The 21941-nt window shown below is 44.8% G+C and overlaps 3 protein-coding genes across 3 annotated transcripts in view; 2 read left to right on the top strand and 1 right to left on the bottom strand.

Annotated features, from left to right (window-relative positions):
* Positions 1 to 12129, top strand: part of LOC128306544 (transcription factor SOX-9-like) — a 34582-nt gene extending 22453 nt beyond the window's left edge. Inside the window, exons 2-3 of the mRNA XM_053044082.1 lie at positions 884 to 1030; positions 10160 to 12129. Coding sequence (XP_052900042.1) covers positions 884 to 1030; positions 10160 to 11906 — 1894 coding nt within the window. The 3' untranslated portion in view covers positions 11907 to 12129. The remainder of the gene's footprint in view (positions 1 to 883; positions 1031 to 10159) is intronic.
* Positions 12130 to 12465: 336 nt separating this feature from the next.
* On the bottom strand, positions 12466 to 17473 carry LOC128306545 (brahma-associated protein of 60 kDa-like). The gene is made up of 3 exons (XM_053044083.1): positions 17125 to 17473; positions 16866 to 17047; positions 12466 to 13903 (listed from the first exon to the last, which is right to left on the bottom strand). Exons 1-3 carry the CDS (start codon positions 17227 to 17229, stop codon positions 12691 to 12693), a joined length of 1500 nt encoding a protein of 499 aa, XP_052900043.1. The 5' UTR covers positions 17230 to 17473; the 3' UTR covers positions 12466 to 12690.
* A 459-nt stretch (positions 17474 to 17932) lies between these two features.
* On the top strand, positions 17933 to 21160 carry LOC128307003 (uncharacterized). The gene is made up of 3 exons (XM_053044703.1): positions 17933 to 17987; positions 18830 to 19944; positions 20030 to 21160. Exons 2-3 carry the CDS (start codon positions 18865 to 18867, stop codon positions 20237 to 20239), a joined length of 1290 nt encoding a protein of 429 aa, XP_052900663.1. The 5' UTR covers positions 17933 to 17987; positions 18830 to 18864; the 3' UTR covers positions 20240 to 21160.
* The last annotated feature ends 781 nt before the right edge of the window (positions 21161 to 21941 follow it).

Raw genomic sequence — 21941 nt, 5'->3', positions numbered from 1 at the left:
TGTCGCTTGGCGAATGGCGACGTGTACGCGCGATGATTTCCGGTGCAATCGTAGCAGGAAACGGGTCGAGCGAACGTGTCAAGGGTGCGCATGGCGATTTTGGGGGAGAAAGCGGAGCATTGACATAGGAAGGGAAGGAGGGGAATAAATATAAAAATGTTAAACTACACCCGGGCACCGGAATGGGATCTATACCAAGTGCCCGCGCGGACACCCTGCAATAAAAGCCAAAAATCCCGTGTGTTCCTTACCTGCCTCATCACGGTTTAGGCGGTTCGGTTTGATCGCATCCAAATTAGGTCAGATGCTTGGCTGGGGCTCGGCTTTTCGATGCCTGCTTCCAGGACGCATAAAACAAACGAACGAATGCGAAAAGGAAGTGAACACCGCAGCCACTTTACCAGTTTGTGTGGCGTTGATGCTGCGCGGGTTTCCTTTTCCCTTCTTTCTTTTCTCTCCTTCTTGTTGAGACATTTGTTTTCCCCGGCACGCTCTGGTTTGAGGCTCATTGCGTTTAGGCGTTTAATGTTGCTATAATTTAATCGCTGCAAGGTCTCGCAAGGCGTCCATTTCGATGCGTTTGTTCGTGGTTTGTTTATGAATGTTATTGTGGCTGATTAATCATTACCGAATAACGCACTCCATCCAGTGGCGCGGTTTATCTTATTGGAGGTCCTGATAATTGGGAGCTGTGGGATTATTAAGCTATTAATGTTCCTTTTTTTGGAACCCACGGAGTTCTGAAATTGAAACTCGATTTTATTTTTCTTATCGAATTATGGCAACCTCCATTGTGTAAAAGACAGCTTTTTTTTTGTTAAATCCAATCTTGTTCTATAAGTGAATAATATGTAAATTTTTCCTCTCTCCATCTACACTGAAGGTCGCCGAGTACAAAGAAGAAGCAACACATCAAGCGTCCGATGAACGCGTTCATGGTGTGGGCCCAGGCCGCCCGTCGCGAGATGGCACAGCAACAGCCGAGACTGCAAAATTCGGAAATCAGCAAGGATTTGGGGAAAATTTGGAAGTAAGTATCGAGCTGCTTGATCTATGGTCGAATGGTAAAAGTGGTGTCGGCGGAGTTCGTAAAAAAAACAACGTACCAAGCAGTGAAGATAAGCTAATGTAAGGGCTCATTCAATTATTACGTAACGCAAAAATCGTCAATTTTCGACACCTGATTTATCAGTACTGTTCCTTATTTTTCCAGCAACCTTTCTTTTGCGTAGTTGTCTTCTATTATTTTTTTATTATGAATTCATTTTTTTACTCACTGACTAACTTTTTTTTAAACACAGATTTAAAGGTTCTAAAAAAAATGGTGAAAGTAAAACTACATTTTTTGGTAAAATAGATTTGGTGAATAATTTTCAGCTTAACACCCAATGGAACATCAGAAATTTAGAATGTCAATATTTGTTAGGCTAGGCATTAGGTTATGGTGGTTGGCATTTGGTGTGGAAAAAACGGTTAAATTGAATCGATAAGCTTCTTAAAATTCAGCACCATTAAAATCAACTATTTTAGCTGGTATGCTGACTTCAAACACAGCAACCACACCGATCATGATACCACACGTGTTGATACCACTAGTGTGGAAAGTTGATCATTGAAACGTGAATGAGCGTACAAGCACTAAATGATATTGAATAATGATTGATGTATAATTGCATGAAGTTCTTTAAGATAGTGGATAACTTGAAAGCATCATTATGAGACAGTTTAGAGATCTTCAATCTAAATTTAAGGATCATGAGACGAAGATGCTTGTTATGTGATAATGGATGCAAACTAGATCCACTACTACACACAGGAATCCAAAATCACCATCTGAGTGCCAGAAGTCTACAATGAGTAGGAATCAAAAGATACTAAGAAACTTGACCTTTAAATAATCGACAAGTAAATAAGTAATATGGAATTTGCATAAAAATCCCTTAAATAAGTTTATTTTTTATACATCGACTGTAAAGCGGGAATCTAAGTATAGTCTTATTTTATGTTACGTAACAAAAAGTAAAACCCCCCTCCCCCCTATGTAACAAATCGTAACGCTGGTACTGATCCCCTCCCCCCCCCCCCCCCGCCTATCAGCGTTACGTAATAATTGAATGAGCCCTAATGCCAGTGTGTGAGGTTCGAGAATGGTTTAACACTAGAACGACCAAGATTTTAAATGTGCAGGCCATAATGTTCTAGCAAAGTTCTGCAGCAGTCAAAATGTTTTGCGGGACGTTGTAGTGTTAATGTATTTGCGGTGGGGGATGGGGTACTTTTTATAAATTTATTGCAAGTTTACACAACACGCAACAGCGAAAAAAGGTGGTGCAAAGAAAGGGGTTTGTTTATATAGGAGGGGTACATACCAAGCGGGGACGGTACAGAGTCAAGGGCAACTTTCAAATACCTTTCCCGATTTTTTGTGGAACAGAAGGTGGACTCTGTTGCAGTGTGGTGATAACCATTCGATCGCTATTGCCACGAATGATTAGTCGGGCACTCAGTTTGTGTGATCTAACGTAAACTCGTCCATAAAATGAGCTACTTTAACGGTGACCTGGACAATGAAGATATGTTAACGTGTGAGACCTCCCAACAGAGTTCTGCGTATGCTGGCAGCATGGCTGCAGAAGTGTGGTTAGAAGTTATTGCCAACTCCGCACACGATTTTGTCGCGCGTTTGTGCAGGTTAATCGAAATCTATGACGACTTGAGCGATAACTGAATCGATGCGGTCCGGTATACGCACGCGTCCGAGCATGTCCGTCTGTTCGATTTCAGCTACAGCTGTTCCGTGCCCGGACGTCCATCTGTTCTTGACCAGCCTGCGCCGTGTCCGTTGCGAGTTCCTCCGTACGAGCACTGTCATGCCAGCGCGCCGACATGAACTCTGGCAGCGAATTAAATACCGCAATCCGCATCGAACCGCTCCCGTTCCACGCTCCAGTCTCCGAGCTGGACTACAATCGGTTCGATTGTTGGTTGACTGGCGAACGGTTGGTTTGTGTTGCCTCGCACGGAAGGTGGCTGTCACCACAACGCACACCCCATCCAACGAATCGAAGGGGAAGAAAAGCAAAATAACGCACGGAGAATGCGGTGCGTTTGTGGATGTGGGGATAAACGAAGGGGCAACGAAGGAGGTCAAACACACAAACTCAGAACTGGGATTTCCTCCATGAGAATTTATGATAAACCCACTGCTGCCGCCACTTTCCTCGACGAAACGCGCTCAGCGTTGCGATCCTGCGGATATACTGTAGCAATATCGGTTTTTGGGGACACCGAGCTTAGAATTCGAAAGAACGCCAACTGCACCTATTACATTGTATATAGGTGGAGAACCTTAGACATCAAACATTAACCAGTATCAAGAAACGAAACATATGCTCTTATCGAAACTCGTATTATTATATGCTGGCTTTAAGATATGGTAGGGCATCTGTATTCTGTAGCTGTAAGTATGCTTAACGGTTAATGCCCTTAATATTGGTCAAAAGATTCTTAGGAGAACTATCGCTTTTGCGCATCGATCCCCTGCTGGTGATTATGCTTTCTTTTTTCTTCCGAGTGCTTCGTTTAAAGCTTCCAACTATTCTGAATGTGCATCGGAATCTAACGTCTCCCACATTGGGGAATGTCACACCTTTTCATCCAAATGGCCATTCTCTAAACAGCTGGGACCGATGATACCCTTTACGTGGAGGAATCCGGCAGCGTGGGAATTTATTAACAGCTCTTATCCCTCACTATCCTGCATTAATAATTTCATTTCTCTCCTAGCGCAACATTCTAGCTAGTTGGGGGGAAAACATCGTTGACGTCGGAAGTTGATGTGATGATTTAGCGGTAAAGAGATTCCGATGGTAAATGTCCCACTAGCTAAACTACCCTCCTTTATCGATGCATATTTACTTAATCGATCATTGACGAAGAAGGTTGCCAGCCAGTTATATATCGTTGTTGGATAGAGAGTTTTTAAAAGGGTGTCCGCATGATACTTACCCCATTAGGTGATAAAGAAGATACAAAACACACGGGACGGTACACGCTTGTGCTCGCCGTACCGACTAGTGATGGGAAAAATCACTCCCATGTGGGATTCGATCCGACCGATCCGGATCCGCCTTGGGATCGATCCTCCGAATCCGATCCGAATCCTACTAGATTTTGTTATGACCACAAAAAAAATCTTTGCTTTGCAAATGAAGAAAATGCATAGTGGATATGCTAATACGACATTTTTTTCTTGAATTAAAATAGTGGGTTCACAATTGAGCTATTGTTAAACAAAAAAAAAGGAAAATTAAATTTATTTATTTTTATTCATTATTTAAAAATTCATATTTTTTAATTCATAATTTTCAGTATCGATTTCAGTATTACTCAACATTCATGAGACTATCATTTTTCAGCATCAGCAGATTATCAGCATATCACAATTTTATCAAAAAAAAAAAATTATTCAATTATTTCTATGTCTTCCTCGTTTAAATTATGCTTTAGAAACAATATTTCATTCATTTTTTGGGGAGCAGCCTATTTCTTCTGTCCGTGTAAATTTGTCCTGCCTTAGTGAAAATACGTTCAAATGGAACAGAATAAAAAGGCAATAAATCACAAAATATCCGCATTCGAAAACAATCCCTACCACAATCCCACATTCCAATCATGACAGATCCGGATCCGGGATCTGGACTCTTGTTTTGGATTTTGATCCCGGATTCTCGTATTGACGAATCCGGATCCTGAAGGATCCGAATCCGGACTCTTGTTTTGGATTTCGATCCCGGATTCCCGTCATAACAGATCCGGATCGAAAAGGATTGTTTGGAATTCCAATCCAGAGGATCCTGGATTTAGGATCGAATCCGGATTGATCCAATGAAGGATCCAATCCCAAAATCCGATCCGATCCGATCCGCCCAACACTAGTACCGACAGTGACAAACTGGAGGGCGATCCAGGTCCTTTATAGGGACACCCTATTTTGCCCCATTTCGTTTCTGGTTTGTTTGCTGTACCGTTTACATCATAATCAGTAACAGTGCTAGGAATGGGACGAACGCAGTGATTTCAAGGGTGAAGTGTGAAACATAATACTATGAGAAGGTTAACCAGGTATTAGCTGGGCTTAAAATAATTTATCCCTTTTTTTTGCCACGCTTGGCTAGAGTAAAAAAAACGTACCTAGATTGCTCAAAAAATCTTCGTGAAAGTCCCAGTACTTAGATTCAAATCATGGTTAGTAATGGGACAAATACAACGATTTTGAGACGAACCCGATTCACGATTTGATGGGACTCGAAGAAAATCTGTTATTGTGAGTTTAATCCATATGGAAAAACGCTTAAATTAGTTATCTAATGTTATAAACTTTTTGAAGTTAGAAATAGATAATAAATTATCAGAATTAATCAACAGAAGACTTGACAAACACTGTTTGTTCTAAACACTATCTTTAGATGATTTATTTAGGTCCATTCTGTGGATGTGTATGAGGTGGGAACATCATCATCATCTCGATCCTCATCCATAAATCTCCAGAATTTATCGAAGAGATCTTGTGGATCGTCTAATAATTATTTAATAATCTTTTTTGCAGATCATTTTAGATTTTAGATCTCATATCTACGCTCATATCAATTTGTTTGCTGTTTTTTATTAATTAACCGTCCAAACAATCCAAACAAAAGTTTGCGCCAGTAATCTCGGAAGCGCGTCGAGCGGCAGAGAGAGACAATTAGAACATAAACATCCCACCAAAACACAGAGCCGGGAACAGCGGAGCATAATCTTATCTCCGTAAGCGCCTTCGGGCCTTCTGTGCAAAGGACACAGCCGAGAAGTGGGAAAGTCGTGCAGATCCAGCCTTTTACACTAGGCACACTTCCGATGGAGGCAACTCCATCGCGTGTGTCGCGCTATGAACAAAATTGGCGCTCAATTGTTCCTTAAATGTTTTAATGCAATGAGCGTGAGTAATTGGGGCTTAAAATGAAGTACGAAGCCCGTACCGGAGACGATGCTGTTGGTGCGTTTCGCCTAATAAGATTTGTCTGCTTTAAATGGCTGCTTGATGGACGGTTACTTGCACACGCGATCGGTACCGGTGGCTAAACGGTACGGATTTGCACAAGCTGTAAATAAAACGTTGTACCAGTTGCTTCATCCAACGTGTTGATATAAGTTTACCCTGCGGAAATGCCAAAACAGCGCAGTATTTCCGTATTAATTAACGTGCCGCAGGTACTCGCGCTTTCGCTTGCCAGTTTTCCCTCACCACAACGCACATCGGTGACGGATCGCGGTGGCGGGTGGGATCAATGGGGCTAACCTGAATGCATCAACGCCCCCATTCCTCCTCCTCCCCAAAACCCTCCAGCATCATGCAAATAACAATCCACTGTGCATCCGGAAGTTGTTTTCTGACTGGTTTTATTTTTATTTTGCAACTTTCCTAATTAAACCGGGCCTCGCGGATGATACGGGATGCAGTGCAAGTGGTTGCGACAGCACACACTGCGTACGGCCACATACGTACTGCAACGCGGTTAGCGAATGGTTTGGGTGCGATTTTAATGATGCGAGCCTCGGTGAAGCATGATAGCAAATGTCACCAAATTTTTGCATTCGTTTGCTAAGTTTGCTCCAGGGTTTTTGCTGCAATTGTTTTAGCAGAGCGGGTGACAGGTTGCTGCTAATTATTTACTCCGAATCGCCATCGTTACCGATGCGCCAGGAACCGGGATACACTTACCGGTGCTGCAGCGTTCGGGAAAACTCGGTATTCAAATACAATTTCAAAGAATCGGTGTGTGGCGGCCGTGCTTGGCGCAGCTTTCAACCAACGGAGCACCGCATTTTCTCGAGCGTTAAAAGCATTGAATGTTGTTGTTTTTTTTTTGTGACCGGAAAACTAAAACACGGCCACGCAATAACAAAGCAAAAACCACCCTTCGATATCATATCCATTTTGCGATCGATACGGGGCATTAGCATAAATATCTTTGCTTTCGTCTTGTTTCGCGCTCGCATCGTTGTTCGGAGTTCACTCGCGGTTCACTTTGGGTTTTGTTTCGTTTGGCGCGGATGATTTTTCACCCGAAAAAGTTGCTTTTTCCCAAGCATTTTGCAAAAACCGGTGAGCCAGATTGAACAACAACAGTCGCCCGAGGTGGGAGGGATGAATGGGATCCAACAAAAGATCAACGTGGATTAATTAATAAGCTACGATTATATAGACCACGGTGACGGCTTCCACCAAAACGGGTGAAGCGCTGGAATTCGTTTGTTGGCACAAAATGGTGGACGAATCTTGGAAAATCCAAATCAACGGCCACGACTTGCCACGACTGGTAGGAGCTGCCCGTTTAGAACGATACTCCCGCAACGCAACGTTCCCCGGAAAGGGAAAACGGAAGGAATCCGTTTCATGGGCAGATGATGGGGAAAGACAAACGAGAGCGAAAGGGAACGTCCCACCGTTCGTCAGGAGCGCGTCAAGGATTAGGGATTGTTCTGCCAGACTGCATAGCTCTCTGCTGGGGGTTTTCCATATTTCAGCGGAAAAGGAAAAGGGGGAATAAAAACAGAACGTCCATAAATATGCAAACGTTAATATTTTAAAGCACCTTGTTCTGGATGTGCTGAAACAGTTGATGAGTTTTCGAAGAAATTGCTTACCGGTTACAGCCAACCGTCCAGCTGGCTGTTCCGTAGCATCAAAAGACGAGTCAAAATTAATTTATTAGACAGCGTTGCAAAAAAAAGCCCCCCCCCCTATTGAGGGATGTTGAGAAAGAAAATTATAAATTTATAATAACTCTTAAAACATTATTAATAAGCAAGAGATCAAACCAATACCGAAACACCGGAGGTTATAACAGCAAGAATAGATCGAAATGATGTTGGTTGCTGTTGTTTTGTTTTATTTGTACGTTTCATAATTCTTTTGCAAAAGTTTCGACGGATCAAAAGCCATATTTTGCATTTTGCATCCATTCTATTCCACTACTGTTCGTACTTATCCTAAGGAGATTGTAACAGAATGCGGCTTGGATCGCTTGGAAAAGTTAAACAAAAGAACCCAAATGCCTCCAAACGGATGGAAGAGAGAGAGAGAGAGAGAGAGAGAGAGAGAGAGAAAGAGAGATAAAGCACACACACACATTTAATGAGCGATGTGAAAAGTGGCGAAAAGTTTTGTACCGAATTTTCCACCCGTTAGCAAACCGCGAATTCGATGAGGCATGTGCGCGCTTGGGTGGCCGTCGATCCATATATAAACCGCGCCACCCATCCGGAAGCTGATTAGCCAGGACTAGGGCTGTGCAGAAAGGCGAAAAGCGTGGGTGTTGGCGGCGTATCCCCTCCGGCACCCAACGGGCGGTACACACTTTGTGTGAGGTTCGCAGTGACGGGATTATCAAGTTCTTCGGCATTGCCTTTCATCGCTTGCTGTTGCCGCTATGTTTGGAGGGCAGCAACCCGGCCACTGCCTGCTAAAAGATTTCGCATCAGTGACGTCTGAGTTTGCGTTTGAGTTGCATGAAGAATTTTGCGCTGTTTATGTGTTTGTTTCCCCCATTTCCGGTAAACTTTGGTGCTATGTATTGGCGGGAAAAAGTTTCATCCGTCTTCCGGAATTCTACTTAACTGATTGCTTCATCAATAGCCAACGACAGACTAGTGAGGAAGCTTCCACAATTTCACAGAAAATGATGGTAACATTTCATAATGTTCTGCCCTAAATATCACTTTGCTAAACAGCACTCTTCCTACCAATTTCTAATAAAATTCTGCGTCCCATAAACATATATCTAACGAAGTCCATACAAGTGGCATGGAAAACCCCTGCTTTAAACCCTCAAGAAATCCTCAAGAAGAAACACAGCTTATACTGCTACTCATTCGCAAGAATTACCAATGACCAACAGCTGCTGCTGCTTTACGTAGTACTCCTACAGCCCTAGGAAAGTACATCAGATTTAAAAGGAAATCCTGCATCTTGCCCTCTTCTCTGGTTCTGTTACGTTGACTGGAAAACTGGACGTCAACAAAAAATAATATCACCAAACCAAACATCTATCCTTTTCCTGAGAGCAAAGAGCAACGTTCAAGTAACCGAACAGCGTAGAAAAGGGGCATAAAACATGTGACATGCAAACTTATCAATTATTTGCCTCGCACGTGTGTCAACAAAAAGAGGGGGAATTGTAATATTTTCTTATATTATATTTCTTCTCGCTATCGGTTCATAAGTTCAGACGAAACCAATCACGATAACGACCCCGTCATGAAGCATATGCAGTTCTTAACCCTTGAATTGACCGGCGTAACGTAATCTATTATCACATCGGAAGGTCCCAGTCTGTACGCAATGCAGGGGTTGCAGGGGTTTTTCAGTTCTAGTGGTATAGTTGATTGCCGGATTTTTTACCAGTTTTAATGAAACACTTAGACTTCGTTAGACTTAGAGCATCGTTTTAGTATAGCGACATTCTTCCAATACACTCCATATTTTAGTAATCGTTCTGGAAGACCTTCTTAACGGCAGTGTACATGCTTAATGAAAGCATGGTAATTCCACGTCTAACAGCAACATCAATTTCAATGCAATGTGAGAACATTAAAATAAGTTTCTTTCATCCAACCTGCTGGATGGTTGTTTGTAGAGGTGGTGGTGTTATTTTTCCTGCAAAGTGTTCTGCAGTTTGTGTCGATCAGAAGGCTTTCTACGTTTCGGAGCACGTATAAGGCCTTATAAGAAAATGGAATGCTTAGTACATGTGTGTACCAGTCCTAGGAACGCTGATGGTAGCAATACTACCTACAGAAAAGCTGCACAAACAGCGGCACAGCACAATCGAGTAACTCTTTTCGCTCAAGACTCCAAAAAAACTGCCAAGTTTGTGGTCTAGCGGGTGTTGTGTGCGTTTGAGGGTAGGGAGAGGGTATCAATGTCTGCAGCACCAAGGACAAGACAAACCGGGTACGCCAACAGCTTTACCGCGTGGAATTATATCCTCCCGCAGTACACCCCCGAAAATGTTACTGCACCTGTATCACCTTCATAAATACAATCGATTCATATCAGCCCATACCCTGAGCTACCCAGACTAAATAGCTTCACCCTCTGTTCGTATCTCCACAGGAGTCTGACGGATGAGGATAAACAACCTTTCGTGGAGCAGGCGGAAAAGCTTCGGTTGGCCCATAAAAGCCAACATCCGTACTACAAGTATCAACCGCGGCGCAAGAAGTCCAAACGGTGCGTTGGAGCCGGTGCCAAGTCAGGCAAGTGCTGTGAGGATCACTATGCGGAACTGCACGAACTGGCGAGTCCACCGTCTATGGACGATGTGGCGTCGCCCGGAGAATCTGGCAGTTCGTACTCACAGCCCGATGGTCAGCGTCCATCGACGAGTGGGATATCCCGCACACACAAGCAATCGTCGACGAAGGTGGCGTCTAGAGGTCGTTCGAATCTCCGTATCGCGGCGGCAGGTGGTGTGAATGTGCTGACCAGTGCACCGTCTACCACCACCAACTACGAGTTGGGGCTTGCGGGTGTTACAGACTATGGTGCTAGTGGGACCACTGCCCCGTATGAGGCACCACTCCCAGTGGAGTTATATTCGACTGGTGTCGATGGAGTGGAACCCACCGGGAATACACACGCTTCCGCCGATTGTCATTTCCTGGATGAGGGCCAACCGCAGAACATGGAGGTCGTAGATACACCGCAGCAGACGATCACCACCGTTACAGAGCCGTCTGTCGCGACGCAACTCCATAGCCAAAACCCGCCGTACGGGAGCCGTGATTGGACACCGGTCATCGGCATAACGAACGTCGTCGGCACTGAGACGCGTGCCCCATCAGCAATGGACAGTACGACGGCTTCGTACGAGCTGCTTGGCAACAGGAACGTATCGTCTGGCGGTATGTTGCACCCGAGTTCACACGTCCTCACGGGATATTCCTACTCCAACTATGCCACCTCCTATATGCCAAACACGACGGAGTACCACAGTGCCCAGACACATTTCCATCCAGCCGGCGGTGGTGCCGGTTTTGGTGAACCAGGACTCGCCTGCTACAGCCAACAATCGTCCACGCATCGGTACACAGCGCAACAGCAATCTCGAAACATCGGCGAAGCGTCATTCCCGCAGTACGGTCAAACGCTACATCAGCAGCAGCATCCGACATCCCCGTCAATCGAGCATGGTGCTACCGCGAAACAGCAGACCCGTGAGACACAAGACCTGGAAGAGGTAAAATATTTCCTATCAGCACGCATACCCTCAATCACCCTTCACCATGCTACTCCACAGCATGCCGTCGGCGCTATCGCTACAGCCGCGGAGGTCATCAACAATGCGGACCGAGCACGAGGCGCCGCGCCGTTAATGGCACTCGACTTCGGCGGTGCTGAAGTTCACGGGTACCGCCACGGTTCGGAGGAACGCCCACCGACCGGTGGCATTGCGATGTTACGTGCTGTGGATGGTCAAATGCACGGCAGCATTCAGCAACAACGGCACCCCTCACTACAGACCAACAGCAGGATGCACAGCACATCGAACGGTGCCTTATTTAACTATACCATAGGCGAGACAGGTGGTGGCCAGCAGTACATGCAGTCCACAATGGTCCAGCTGCCGTACGGTGGACAGCCCAGGATGGATACTCCGCCTAACGTACAGCAGCTTCGGCCCGTACATCATCTGCCGCTTCACCAGCAGGACGTGCCGGAGCAGGTGTCACAGCAGCACCAAACCTTCCATAACCAGCAGCAACAGGATACCTACCAGTACGGTAGTTCCCCACCGACCACCACCATTGCCCAGGGAGGACGCATCTCGACGGGCAGTGGCGATGGACAATTCTACTGATTACTGTTTTACGATTCGGTTTGTTTTATTACCAGAAAAAAAATCGTGCTTTCTACAATCTTTCTACAACCAGTTCTTTCTACAATCATGCTAATCAATTAGACAACAAGCAGCGTGAAAAATTAAATCAAATATGCAACTTAATAATCAAAATTATAATTGAAGCATAAAGCATTAAACAACTTTTGTTTTTTGCTAACTTTTCTTCACATAATTCTGTATATATTGTTTGCCCTTCCTTACAAAGAATAAAAGACGTAAAAGCGCGTAGAGCGTATAAAAAGACGTAAATATCGTTGATATGCTAATGCTACGAGATAACGCATCATACTTCCGTTGTGAATTACAAACCACACTGGTGATCCGTCAGAACGTCAAATTACAAAGAGTGTTAAGTCACTAAAACAAATTTACGTTAAATTCAATGATTTCGTAAAGGGAACCACGCAGATACCGACCGATAGACCAACAACCACTGGACGAAACCAGAAAATACATAATGTATGAGAATAGTTCATCAAAAATGAAATAAAACTATCGTCTAAACAAGTGGAAACCATTAAAATCATCGTATACACGGTATATTTCTGGTTTCTATCACTCCACTACACACAAAAAAACTAACACGTATACTTGTTCTCTTATGATTTGATTCTAATTGCCGGCACACGTTGTGAGATTTGTACGCTTGGGTTTTGGTTCTGCAGTTCTCTGTAAACTTTTCATTTGTTTGTAAATCAGATTGTTATCAGGTTGGTTGGAAGGCAGCCGTGTCGTGTATCTGTTAGGTATGACGAATGCCGAGTGCTTGCTCTAGCTCGGTCCGTCTGTCATTCACCTTCGCGAAGAAGTAGCGCGATACGGCTTCCTGTGCCCAGGGCTGGTAATAGAACTCAGCACGCCGTTCCTCCTCCGGATTGCCGACGACGTCCGTCATCAGCTTGAGGTCGCGGTTCTGTGACACGATCCACCGGTGTATGAACGTGTGCGGTTCTTTGGCGAAGGAGAGGAAAAACTCTCGGTTCGTTTTGAGCTGCTGGATCGTCTCGACCGTGTCGTGGATTTTGCCGTCGAGTGCTTGTATCTCCTGCTGGCTAGCGGTGCTCATGAGAAAGTTGTTCATTTGATGTTTCAGCGAATCGTCCACCTCGACATCGATGTCGTAGCAGGCCGTCTGTTTCCCATCCTGCCCATCGCCACCCTCCACCATGATCACATGATTGATTACGATCGGATCCGGCGGATGCAATAGCGGGTTAAGCCGCTGCGGTATCTCGGCGAACTTCATATGCTGACAGCCAAAGATCTGCTCCAAATATTTATCGCACGTGATGTACTCACGCTCGTGCGCATCCTGCAACCGATGGGTTTTGATGTACTGCCATAAGGCGGAAATGATTACGGGTCGTGTTTGCGTATGCACGCCCAGCAAGCGAGCCAGCCGTGGATCGAGCTTGAACTGCAACGGTTGATAGTCGAGCAGCAGCAGGATGGTGCAGCGCACATTCCGGGCACCCGTACGCTTCACCTGAAATCCATCCGTTTCCTGCGTCGTATGGGTTCGGTGCCACTCGACAAGATAATTGTCCGGCCCGTACAGCTCCTTATCGAGCTCTATGACGAGCGACTTGAAGAAGCTGCTAAACTTTCGCTTCATCTTCACCCCGTCCGGTTTACCGGTGTCTTCCAGCAAACGGCCCTCAACGCGCAATTCCCACGACGATTCCACACGCGGCAGTGACGGGTTCAACGTCTCACTGTCATGCTGCGCCGGATAGAACGTGTTGGAGATGAAAATCCGTAGCTTGCGCTTCTGCTTCATCGGACGCTTGAGTGTTTCCTGAATGTCGAGCCGTTTGCGTGTTATAGTTGCATCCAGCTTACGCTCAAAGGCGAGCAGATCCATGTAGGCTTGCGATTCCGGCACCAATTCGCGCACCTTCTGCGGAAGTATTTTATCGGCGAGCTTTTTCCTTCTCTTCGCTTGCTGATCGTTTCTGCAGAGGGAGGAAACAAGAAGCAAACGCATTTAGTTATTTATTCATTCATAGCTTCATTCAACTGTCATTAAGCCTATCATTGGATTCCCAACATCAATACACGAGACTCGAACAAGTAAATTATTTGTAAACGAGTAATTATAAGAAAAGAGGTTACGAGAGTCAGCGACGGAAATAATAGAAAAGCTAAAACGACATAAACAAAGATAATCAGGGATATCGCTTTTGGTACCAGCTGTTTGGTATGTAGGAGTTCCAGAGTTATTCTTGTACATTCCTTTTGGTTCGTAATTCGCGCGGGCAGACATCAACTTCTAGTAGTTTTGATCTCCTCGTTCTCTGCAGTTGATGATTTTACACTTTTCATGGCTAACGCGATAAAGGAGTGCTCCCAGTCAAAGCGCAATAGAGGCGGCCCTCCCTGGAGTGACCGGGCACTTCGTAGACTAAAAGCGGCCAAGGCAGCAGCATTTCGCGAATATCGTTCACGTAGGTGTAGCGCTTCGCCTCACACCTATAATGTTGCGCATAACCTGTATCGACGCTACAATAGGATCCGCTACCAGTCGCACGTGCAAAGCGCCTTGGTGCACGCTCTCGCCGGAACCCCCGCGCTCTTTGGAGTTTTATCAACTCCAAACGGAAATCTTCTGGTTTTCCCGGCAGCGTCAGCTACAATGGGCGCTATGGCAACACGCCTACCGAAGTTTGCGACAGTTTCGCCACGCGCTTTGCCGCTTCCTTCCATCCTGATGCCGCGGACTGCCAGAAGCAGACTGCAGACGCCCGGTCTAACATCCCAATGGATGCAATGGTCCCCAATCTTCCGTCAATTGATGCGTCGTTGGTCTTGAGGGCGATTGACCGGCTTAAACCTTCATTTACTCCTGGACCTGACGGGATCCCGCCATCTATGTTGAAACGATGCGCCACCGCTGTCGCACCCATTTTGGTTGCGATTTTTTGTGAATCGTTGCGACTAGGCGTTTATCCTGCCTGCTGGAAAAACTCGTGGATGGTCCCTATTTACAAAAAGGGTGATAAATCCAACGCATCCAATTATCGTGGCATTACAACGCTTTGCGCCTGCGCCAAGGTATTTGAGCTCCTAATGTATGAACCGCTTCTCGCTACCGCCTCGAACTACATTAGTGAGGTTCAACATGGATTTGCCCCCAACGCTCAACCCCCACCAACCTCTTGGAGTTCGTTAGCCTCTGCCACAGGACCATTGATGCCGGCCTTCAGGTTGATGCCGTATATACGGATATTAAAGCAGCTTTCGACAGCGTGCCACACTCAATTCTTCTCGCTAAGCTTGAAGTCCTTGGTCTTCATGCTAAAATACTGGCCTGGATGCGGTCCTACCTTTACGGCCGATCGTACCAGGTAAAAATGGGAACCAATACATCACGATGCATCAACGCTACTTCCGGAGTACCTCAAGGGAGCAACCTTGGTCCACTGCTTTTTGTCATCTACATAAACGACGTGTCGCGGGTGCTTCCAACAGGTAGTCACTAGCTGTATGCCGGTGATGCGAAGCTGTTTTCCCCGATCCGCACCCAAGCAGACCATTCGCTTCTTCAGACGGCTCTGAGCGTGTTCCAGTCCTGGTGTTCCACGAATGGCCTAGAGCTCTGCGCCGGCAAATGTGCTGTAATAACGTTCGCTAGAAAACGCAGCCCGCTGTTATTTGAATACGCCATTAATGGATCTGCCCTTGTGCGCCAAAGCTGTGTCAGGGACCTTGGAGTGCTCCTTGATGCCAAGTTGAGCTTCCACGACCAGCTTGAGCATGTTGCCACTAAGGGCAACCAGCAAATTGGCCTTCTGCGGCTGGAGTCGCTGAAACAGCGAAGCTGTAACGCGCAGAGATTATTTGTCGCAGGGCTACTTGACCATCGGATCGACTCGTCGGCACTACTATCCAGGCTCAACATCTACGTTCCGGTTCCGTGCCAGACTATTACTTGACGTGGAGGAACGCGTTAGTCGTTTTGGTTCCTCTGATCCGTTATTGTCCATGTGCCGAGAGTTTAACGCTGTTTGTGATCGTTTTGAACCTGACATGTCGCGTTTATCATTCTTAAATTGTATTCGTTCTGTGCGACCAACTACGTGTTAAATGTACTATTAAACCCAAGCTTCAAAGGGGCCATATGAGGCTCATTGAATAAATAAATTAACAATTAACAATTAATTGATATTCCTGCAATCTTCTTAGTCCCCGTACCAACAAATGAACAATGATCTCTTTTTTTGCTCTCGCGAAAGAAATATTTACGACTGTATTATAATAAATGTTAGACTACAATAAGTCGACTATCATCGGGATTTTGGGATCGTTCTTGATGGAAGACTAGTGTCGCCTAGTTTGAATTCAACGGTTTACCTTGCTTTTTGATTATATTTCCCATTAGTTAAACTCAAACCCATCCTCGAGGCAAAGGCTGTCCTTTATAATCCAACAAGCGAATACGGATACAACCATTGATATCCAATCGGATTGTGGCCATTACCATTAATATTCTACTCGTTGCCAGTTATAGGGTTTGGATTCTTTGATGTTTCACCTTCATAGGTTCTAGACCTTCTTACTGGCAAGCCTCTTTCCTTTTTGGTGAAACTCACCTCACCTACCTGATCTCCTTTCCCTAGTCGGTTTTTATATACTCGCCGTTCCCTGCACAGACAGAACAAAACGTTGCTTCAAATCAAGCCCTCAAACAAGACTTTCAATGTATTTTTATAATATCCTGGTTCAAATCTTTAATCGTTTTTCTCCCAGCTTGTGCTTGTTTGTGTTTGTTTAACTGGGAAACTTACCTGTTTCGATGGTTTTATTTCCCTTTAATTTAGATTAGCCTTATGCTATAACCCATAATGTAAACCCCTTGCTGCATGCATCAAAGTTAAATAAAATTAAAAAAAAAAACCGTAGAAAACGGACACTTACGCCTTTGCATGGGATGCATTACGATCTACGCTACCGCGTTTGCCACCACCACCGCTACCTCCACCGCTTGGGCCACCGGATCCTCTGCTGCTAGTTGCCTGAAATCCAGCATACATCGGACGTTGGTGTGGTACTTGCGTTGGTCCTCCACCTGTTTGCGGTTGGGCAGAATAGTTCCGCGGCTACAACACAAAGAAAGTCCCGAAGTTATGCTACTGGACAGGAGAAAGTTCTTAGCTGACGTGATGGTTGCACTTACCCCGAAACTATTTCCTGACCCATACGGACGCATAAACGGTGGATTGCTAACGGGTGTACCGTAACGCTGCGGCATCCCACCAGCGCCCGGAAATCGCTGGGCCATCGTCTTTCTTTTTGCGATTGGTGTACGTTGAAACGTAAATTAACCGGATTGGGTTTGGTTGATTGATACAGCTTGGGTGTTTGGAGTTTGATAATAGTTGATCGTTTCTAGGAAAAGCTTTGTAACAGTAACCGTTGGCACGTTCCACGCATACGCCGGAAAAGGCATTGAAAGCAATTAAAACCTCACAAATCAACACAAAAGATTTATTTGTACACAAAACATAGCAAGCTGTGAACCACCGCTACGGATCGCTACGGGCGAAAAGATTCATTTTCGCAGAAATGGTTGACACGAAAATATTAGAAACATCAAACATGTCAAGATTGACATAACATGTTAACCCCGCTCGATTGACACAATGGAAACAGAGCGAAAGTAATTAAATTATTTTATTTTTTACCTGGTTTAATGCCAACGATAACTATCCCTACATTTAACAAAAACCAACGGTATATTTTTACAATAAAATTATAACAAAAAATGTATTTTTTCCTACCTTGGTACGTGGTCGCCACAACCGATAGGCACGAAGTTTCGCCGCATTGAAATTCCTGGCGAAATGTCGCCCCTTCATCTCGCGTCACAGCAAGAAAACGTGTATGTATGTGTGCGTTGCCGTCAGCCATCACTTTTGTGGTGAAGCCGAAACGACTCGGACTTGCTTCGGTGTGGTTGTCGATGGTTTCATCTCCAACGATTGGTGATACCAATTTCCTATTTTTTACCAATTCCATCGTATCTGCGGCACACGCAAGGTAAGTAGGCTAGCAAAACGGAAAAAGAGAAAGATTATCTTATTACCCTGTCAAAAATTATCATGTTTAGAGCGCCTACAGAGTTTTTCTCATTGATTAAATATTGTTGTTCTATTTCGGGTAACTTAATGTGAATATCGGTAGCATCCGGTAAAAGTTTGCTCAATATGTGAAGCGGTGTTATAGAGAGAAGAACATACATTTGCTAAAATTGTTGAAAATGGTGGAATTTGTCTTCATTCATTTAGTGTGGTTATGTTCGATAGTACTGATCATGAAATTTCTTGGTAGAGCGTCTTCAGTTGCGTGTTTTTTCTTTCAACGCAGCGCCTACCTAGGAAGCCATTTGACACAACTGTCAAAGTCGTTCTTTGCAGAATATCGTTTTCCAGGTAATTCTTTTGTTGGCGGCTAGATTCATTTATTCTTTCCGTCAATTTGGCTTCATCTTGAACAGCTAGTTCGTTGGATAAGGTTAGCAAAGGAACGGTCACCGGTAATGATATTTGGCGCCCTTTGGATTCAAGGTTTGCATTTTCTTAGCTTGTACGCTGAATCGTTATTCGTCAATGCAAGTGAAACATTTTCAATCCGGTGAAAATACTTCCGGTAAAATCATCAGGAGAATGAAGAAAAATACTGTTCTTGTTATATGGAGGGAAATAGCGTGTATGAATCGACGTGACGCTTTTGTCAATGTCTGGTTAACCATGTCGCTTATGACGCTTATAACTCATGGTTACCACATTGCTAACCAACATTGCTTTCAGAATCGTAGCCTAGGAAGAAAGTATATTATTTGGATCTAATTCGCTTTATCTTTTTTCGTTTCTCTCTTCTAGGTTTTTTTTAGATCAATCACCGTACGACACACAATATGGACGAAGACATTAATTTGAGTCTGGATGAGATTATCCAGAAGCGTAAAACCCAGCGTCCACGGTACACCGACGGTCCAGCACAGCGCGGCACGAATGCGAACGAGCCACGAGGAAGATATCGCGTGGAGAATGGTGCAAGTCGGCGACCGGTTGAGGATGCGCGTTTGAAAATTATCAATAACAAGCGCGCCAAAATGCGGGATGCTCGTGACCAGCTAGTGATTAATCGTGGCCGTGGCCGTGGCTCACGCTACCGATGGTATAGACAACCCCATCAGGTGGAGGTTTCATCAGGCGTAGTGCCCGCGACATTCACCAACGGTCGGAACAGTGTCATTCCGAAACATCTGAAGCGGAACCAGTTAAATCGACGCTACGCAGATTCGGAATACGTACCGTCGATGTCCGCCCCATCAGGACCGTTGCCCCAATACCTACCCCACAACGGAATCTCGTTCGGCAACGGCACTCAGGATGAGGGGGAGAATCCATTCGAAAGAATGACCGTGCAGCGATTGACCGTCAATCAAACGATGGGTTCACTGGCAAATGCCACCCGCACACTGCACAACGATGCATTTACGCTGCCGAGTTCAATGCCACCGTTCCCACATTTCCGCACGGTTCGGGCGACTAGCACACCGATGAACTCGAATAACGGTACCCAATTGGTGAGCTATACGCCAACCCCCATCAGCTCGGATCCGGATCCATTCGATCAGTACGAGGTGAATTCCCGTCCGAATTTGAACGTTCCGCCACCACCATTGCCGGGTGGTAACAGAACACCATTGCGAGGCATCCTGCGCACGAAACCTAGTACGCCGCAAGCGTCGAAGGGTTCCCTCGCTAAGATTGTGGGTGTGCCGCATAATCTGTCACCCAGTATGCGCGCCCGTCTCGAGCGTACCCCCAACCCGAACAGGTCCATGGGAATATTTGCGCACAATTCGGGCAGTGAGTCATCGCTTTCGGATATGCGGATGCTTACTCCCAGCCCGCCAACGACATCCATCACCGGGTATCGTATCATAGTGAGCAATCTGCACCCGAACGTCTCGCAGATCGACATTAAGGTGAGTACGACGAATATCCCTATATTAGTATCATGCTGAGTTTACCCAAAACATTTACTCAACACGTTCTCTTTTCACCATGCAGGAGTTATTCGAGGACATTGGCGATCTGCTCGAGTCACGGTTGGTGCGCCCGGGCGTTGCCGAGGTAATTTATCGCAATCTGAGAGATGCTGAAAAGGCGGTCGATGCGTACCACAACCGCCAGCTCGACGGGCAGCCGATGAACTGTCTGCTGGTAAATCCTCGCGCTGAGTACAAGTTAAATGCTACTAATTTAAAATATGGTCGGTAAACTTAACGGCGAATCAGTCAGCTTATTTGCATTATCACATACAAACACATACAGCAAGGGTTACGATTAAGGATAGCAAAGTATAGAGTATGATATAGGAAAGTAAATGAGAGAAAGAGGCATAGACAGAAACTGCTATGCTAATAAGGAATGTGTAGGATAACAGTAGGGAACGAAAATGATCGTTTTGGTTGATAGAAAAGCGAGAGAAGAAGCCGGTAATAAATAGAGAGCATAATAGGTAACCCGGAACCTGCGAAAGAGATTCTTTTCTATGTTTATGAAGAGAAAAGAAATGTAGTTAATCGAACCATACACCGGGTACTGCGGCATCGATGGTTTAAAAAGAGCAGATATTAGAATGAACCAATGCAGGATGCGTCTAGTGTAGCAACATCGTAAAGATTTCTCGGGATATACGCATAAACATAAGACTGCATAGCATAAACCAAACATAGCATGCTACAGGAGATAGAAGACAGAGCGGAAAGATCAGATCAGAGCCAGGATAACAATTACAATACAATTCTGGCAGCACGAACAAAATTTGAGCAGGGACATGTTTTAGCCTAGTACCAACGAGGTTGATGTAGACGAAACAGATCAGATCTGAACCACATGCTATCGTCGCTTTTCACCATTCTATTCCCTGTAGCAATGATAACTAAACATCATTGTTAGTATGTGAAGTAGGAACTTCATTTGGCTAATTTAGATGATTCAAGTATTCATTTCACACTTACGCGAGATCCAACTTTTAATTCGTTAGTTTGATCAAGTTTGATCGTTTTTTTTTTTTATTTGCCGCCACACGTGCGTGGGAAGCAAACAATCGGCACAGAACAAAGAAAAAAACAAACACACTTGTACATCAAACAACAACATTTGTCATGTGAATAAAGATTATAATTGAAGAGAGAACATAAGATTACGAGTGCGGTTATTCCGTCTTGGCAACACGAAAGCTTCGCCATGGTGTTAGGCTAAAAATTCCGACCAAAGTAGCGTGGTGAAAAACCAGAGTCTAAATTGCATACATTTAGGCTGAACATTGGATGCTTAATACCATGACACATAGATGGCGCGGATAGTTAGCAGTTGTTAGAACAAGAAGATGGCTTGGCTAAAGCGCTTTTTTTAGCTTTTGCAAAACTTAACGAACGGAAATTTAGCGAAAGGCAAAAAAATAAAATGAGGTGGTGGAGGTTGTACACGTGTCTATCAGTACTATTTGTCGATCGATCGAGAATATCGATTGATTACATTCAGGATCGAACCATAAATTTTTTGCTGAATAAACAATAGGGAAATTAGCAGGGACATGTTTGGGCAACGTAATTGACGCATCCCTAATTTCCCAACACCCCCGCTCTTATGACAAAACAATGACTGTTAAAATACACATTTTCCACACGTGTTAGGACGAACGTGCTAAAAAAACGTGCGAGCAGCTGCTATATTGTACAAATTACACGATAAACAGTACCACATCAGTGATCCGGCTATGGAGAGGATCATAAAGATGAAGTCATTATGGATGCTTTGGCTCCTACAGCCCGATTCAGATATATTTTCCCAAACTCTAAGCTGTTATCGCTTATCAGTAGTCCAAGTGATAAAAGCCAAGAGATACTGAAGAACGATATGGATTGGGCACTTCTGATACAGCTATCAAAGAGAATGTAAAGATCGATTTTTCTTT

This window comes from Anopheles moucheti, chromosome X (genome assembly GCF_943734755.1).
Source record: "Anopheles moucheti chromosome X, idAnoMoucSN_F20_07, whole genome shotgun sequence".
In the NCBI taxonomy this organism is placed as follows: Eukaryota; Metazoa; Arthropoda; class Insecta; order Diptera; family Culicidae; genus Anopheles; species Anopheles moucheti.
Note: the sequence above shows the minus strand (reverse complement) of the source record. Positions and strands in the feature narration are given on the sequence as shown.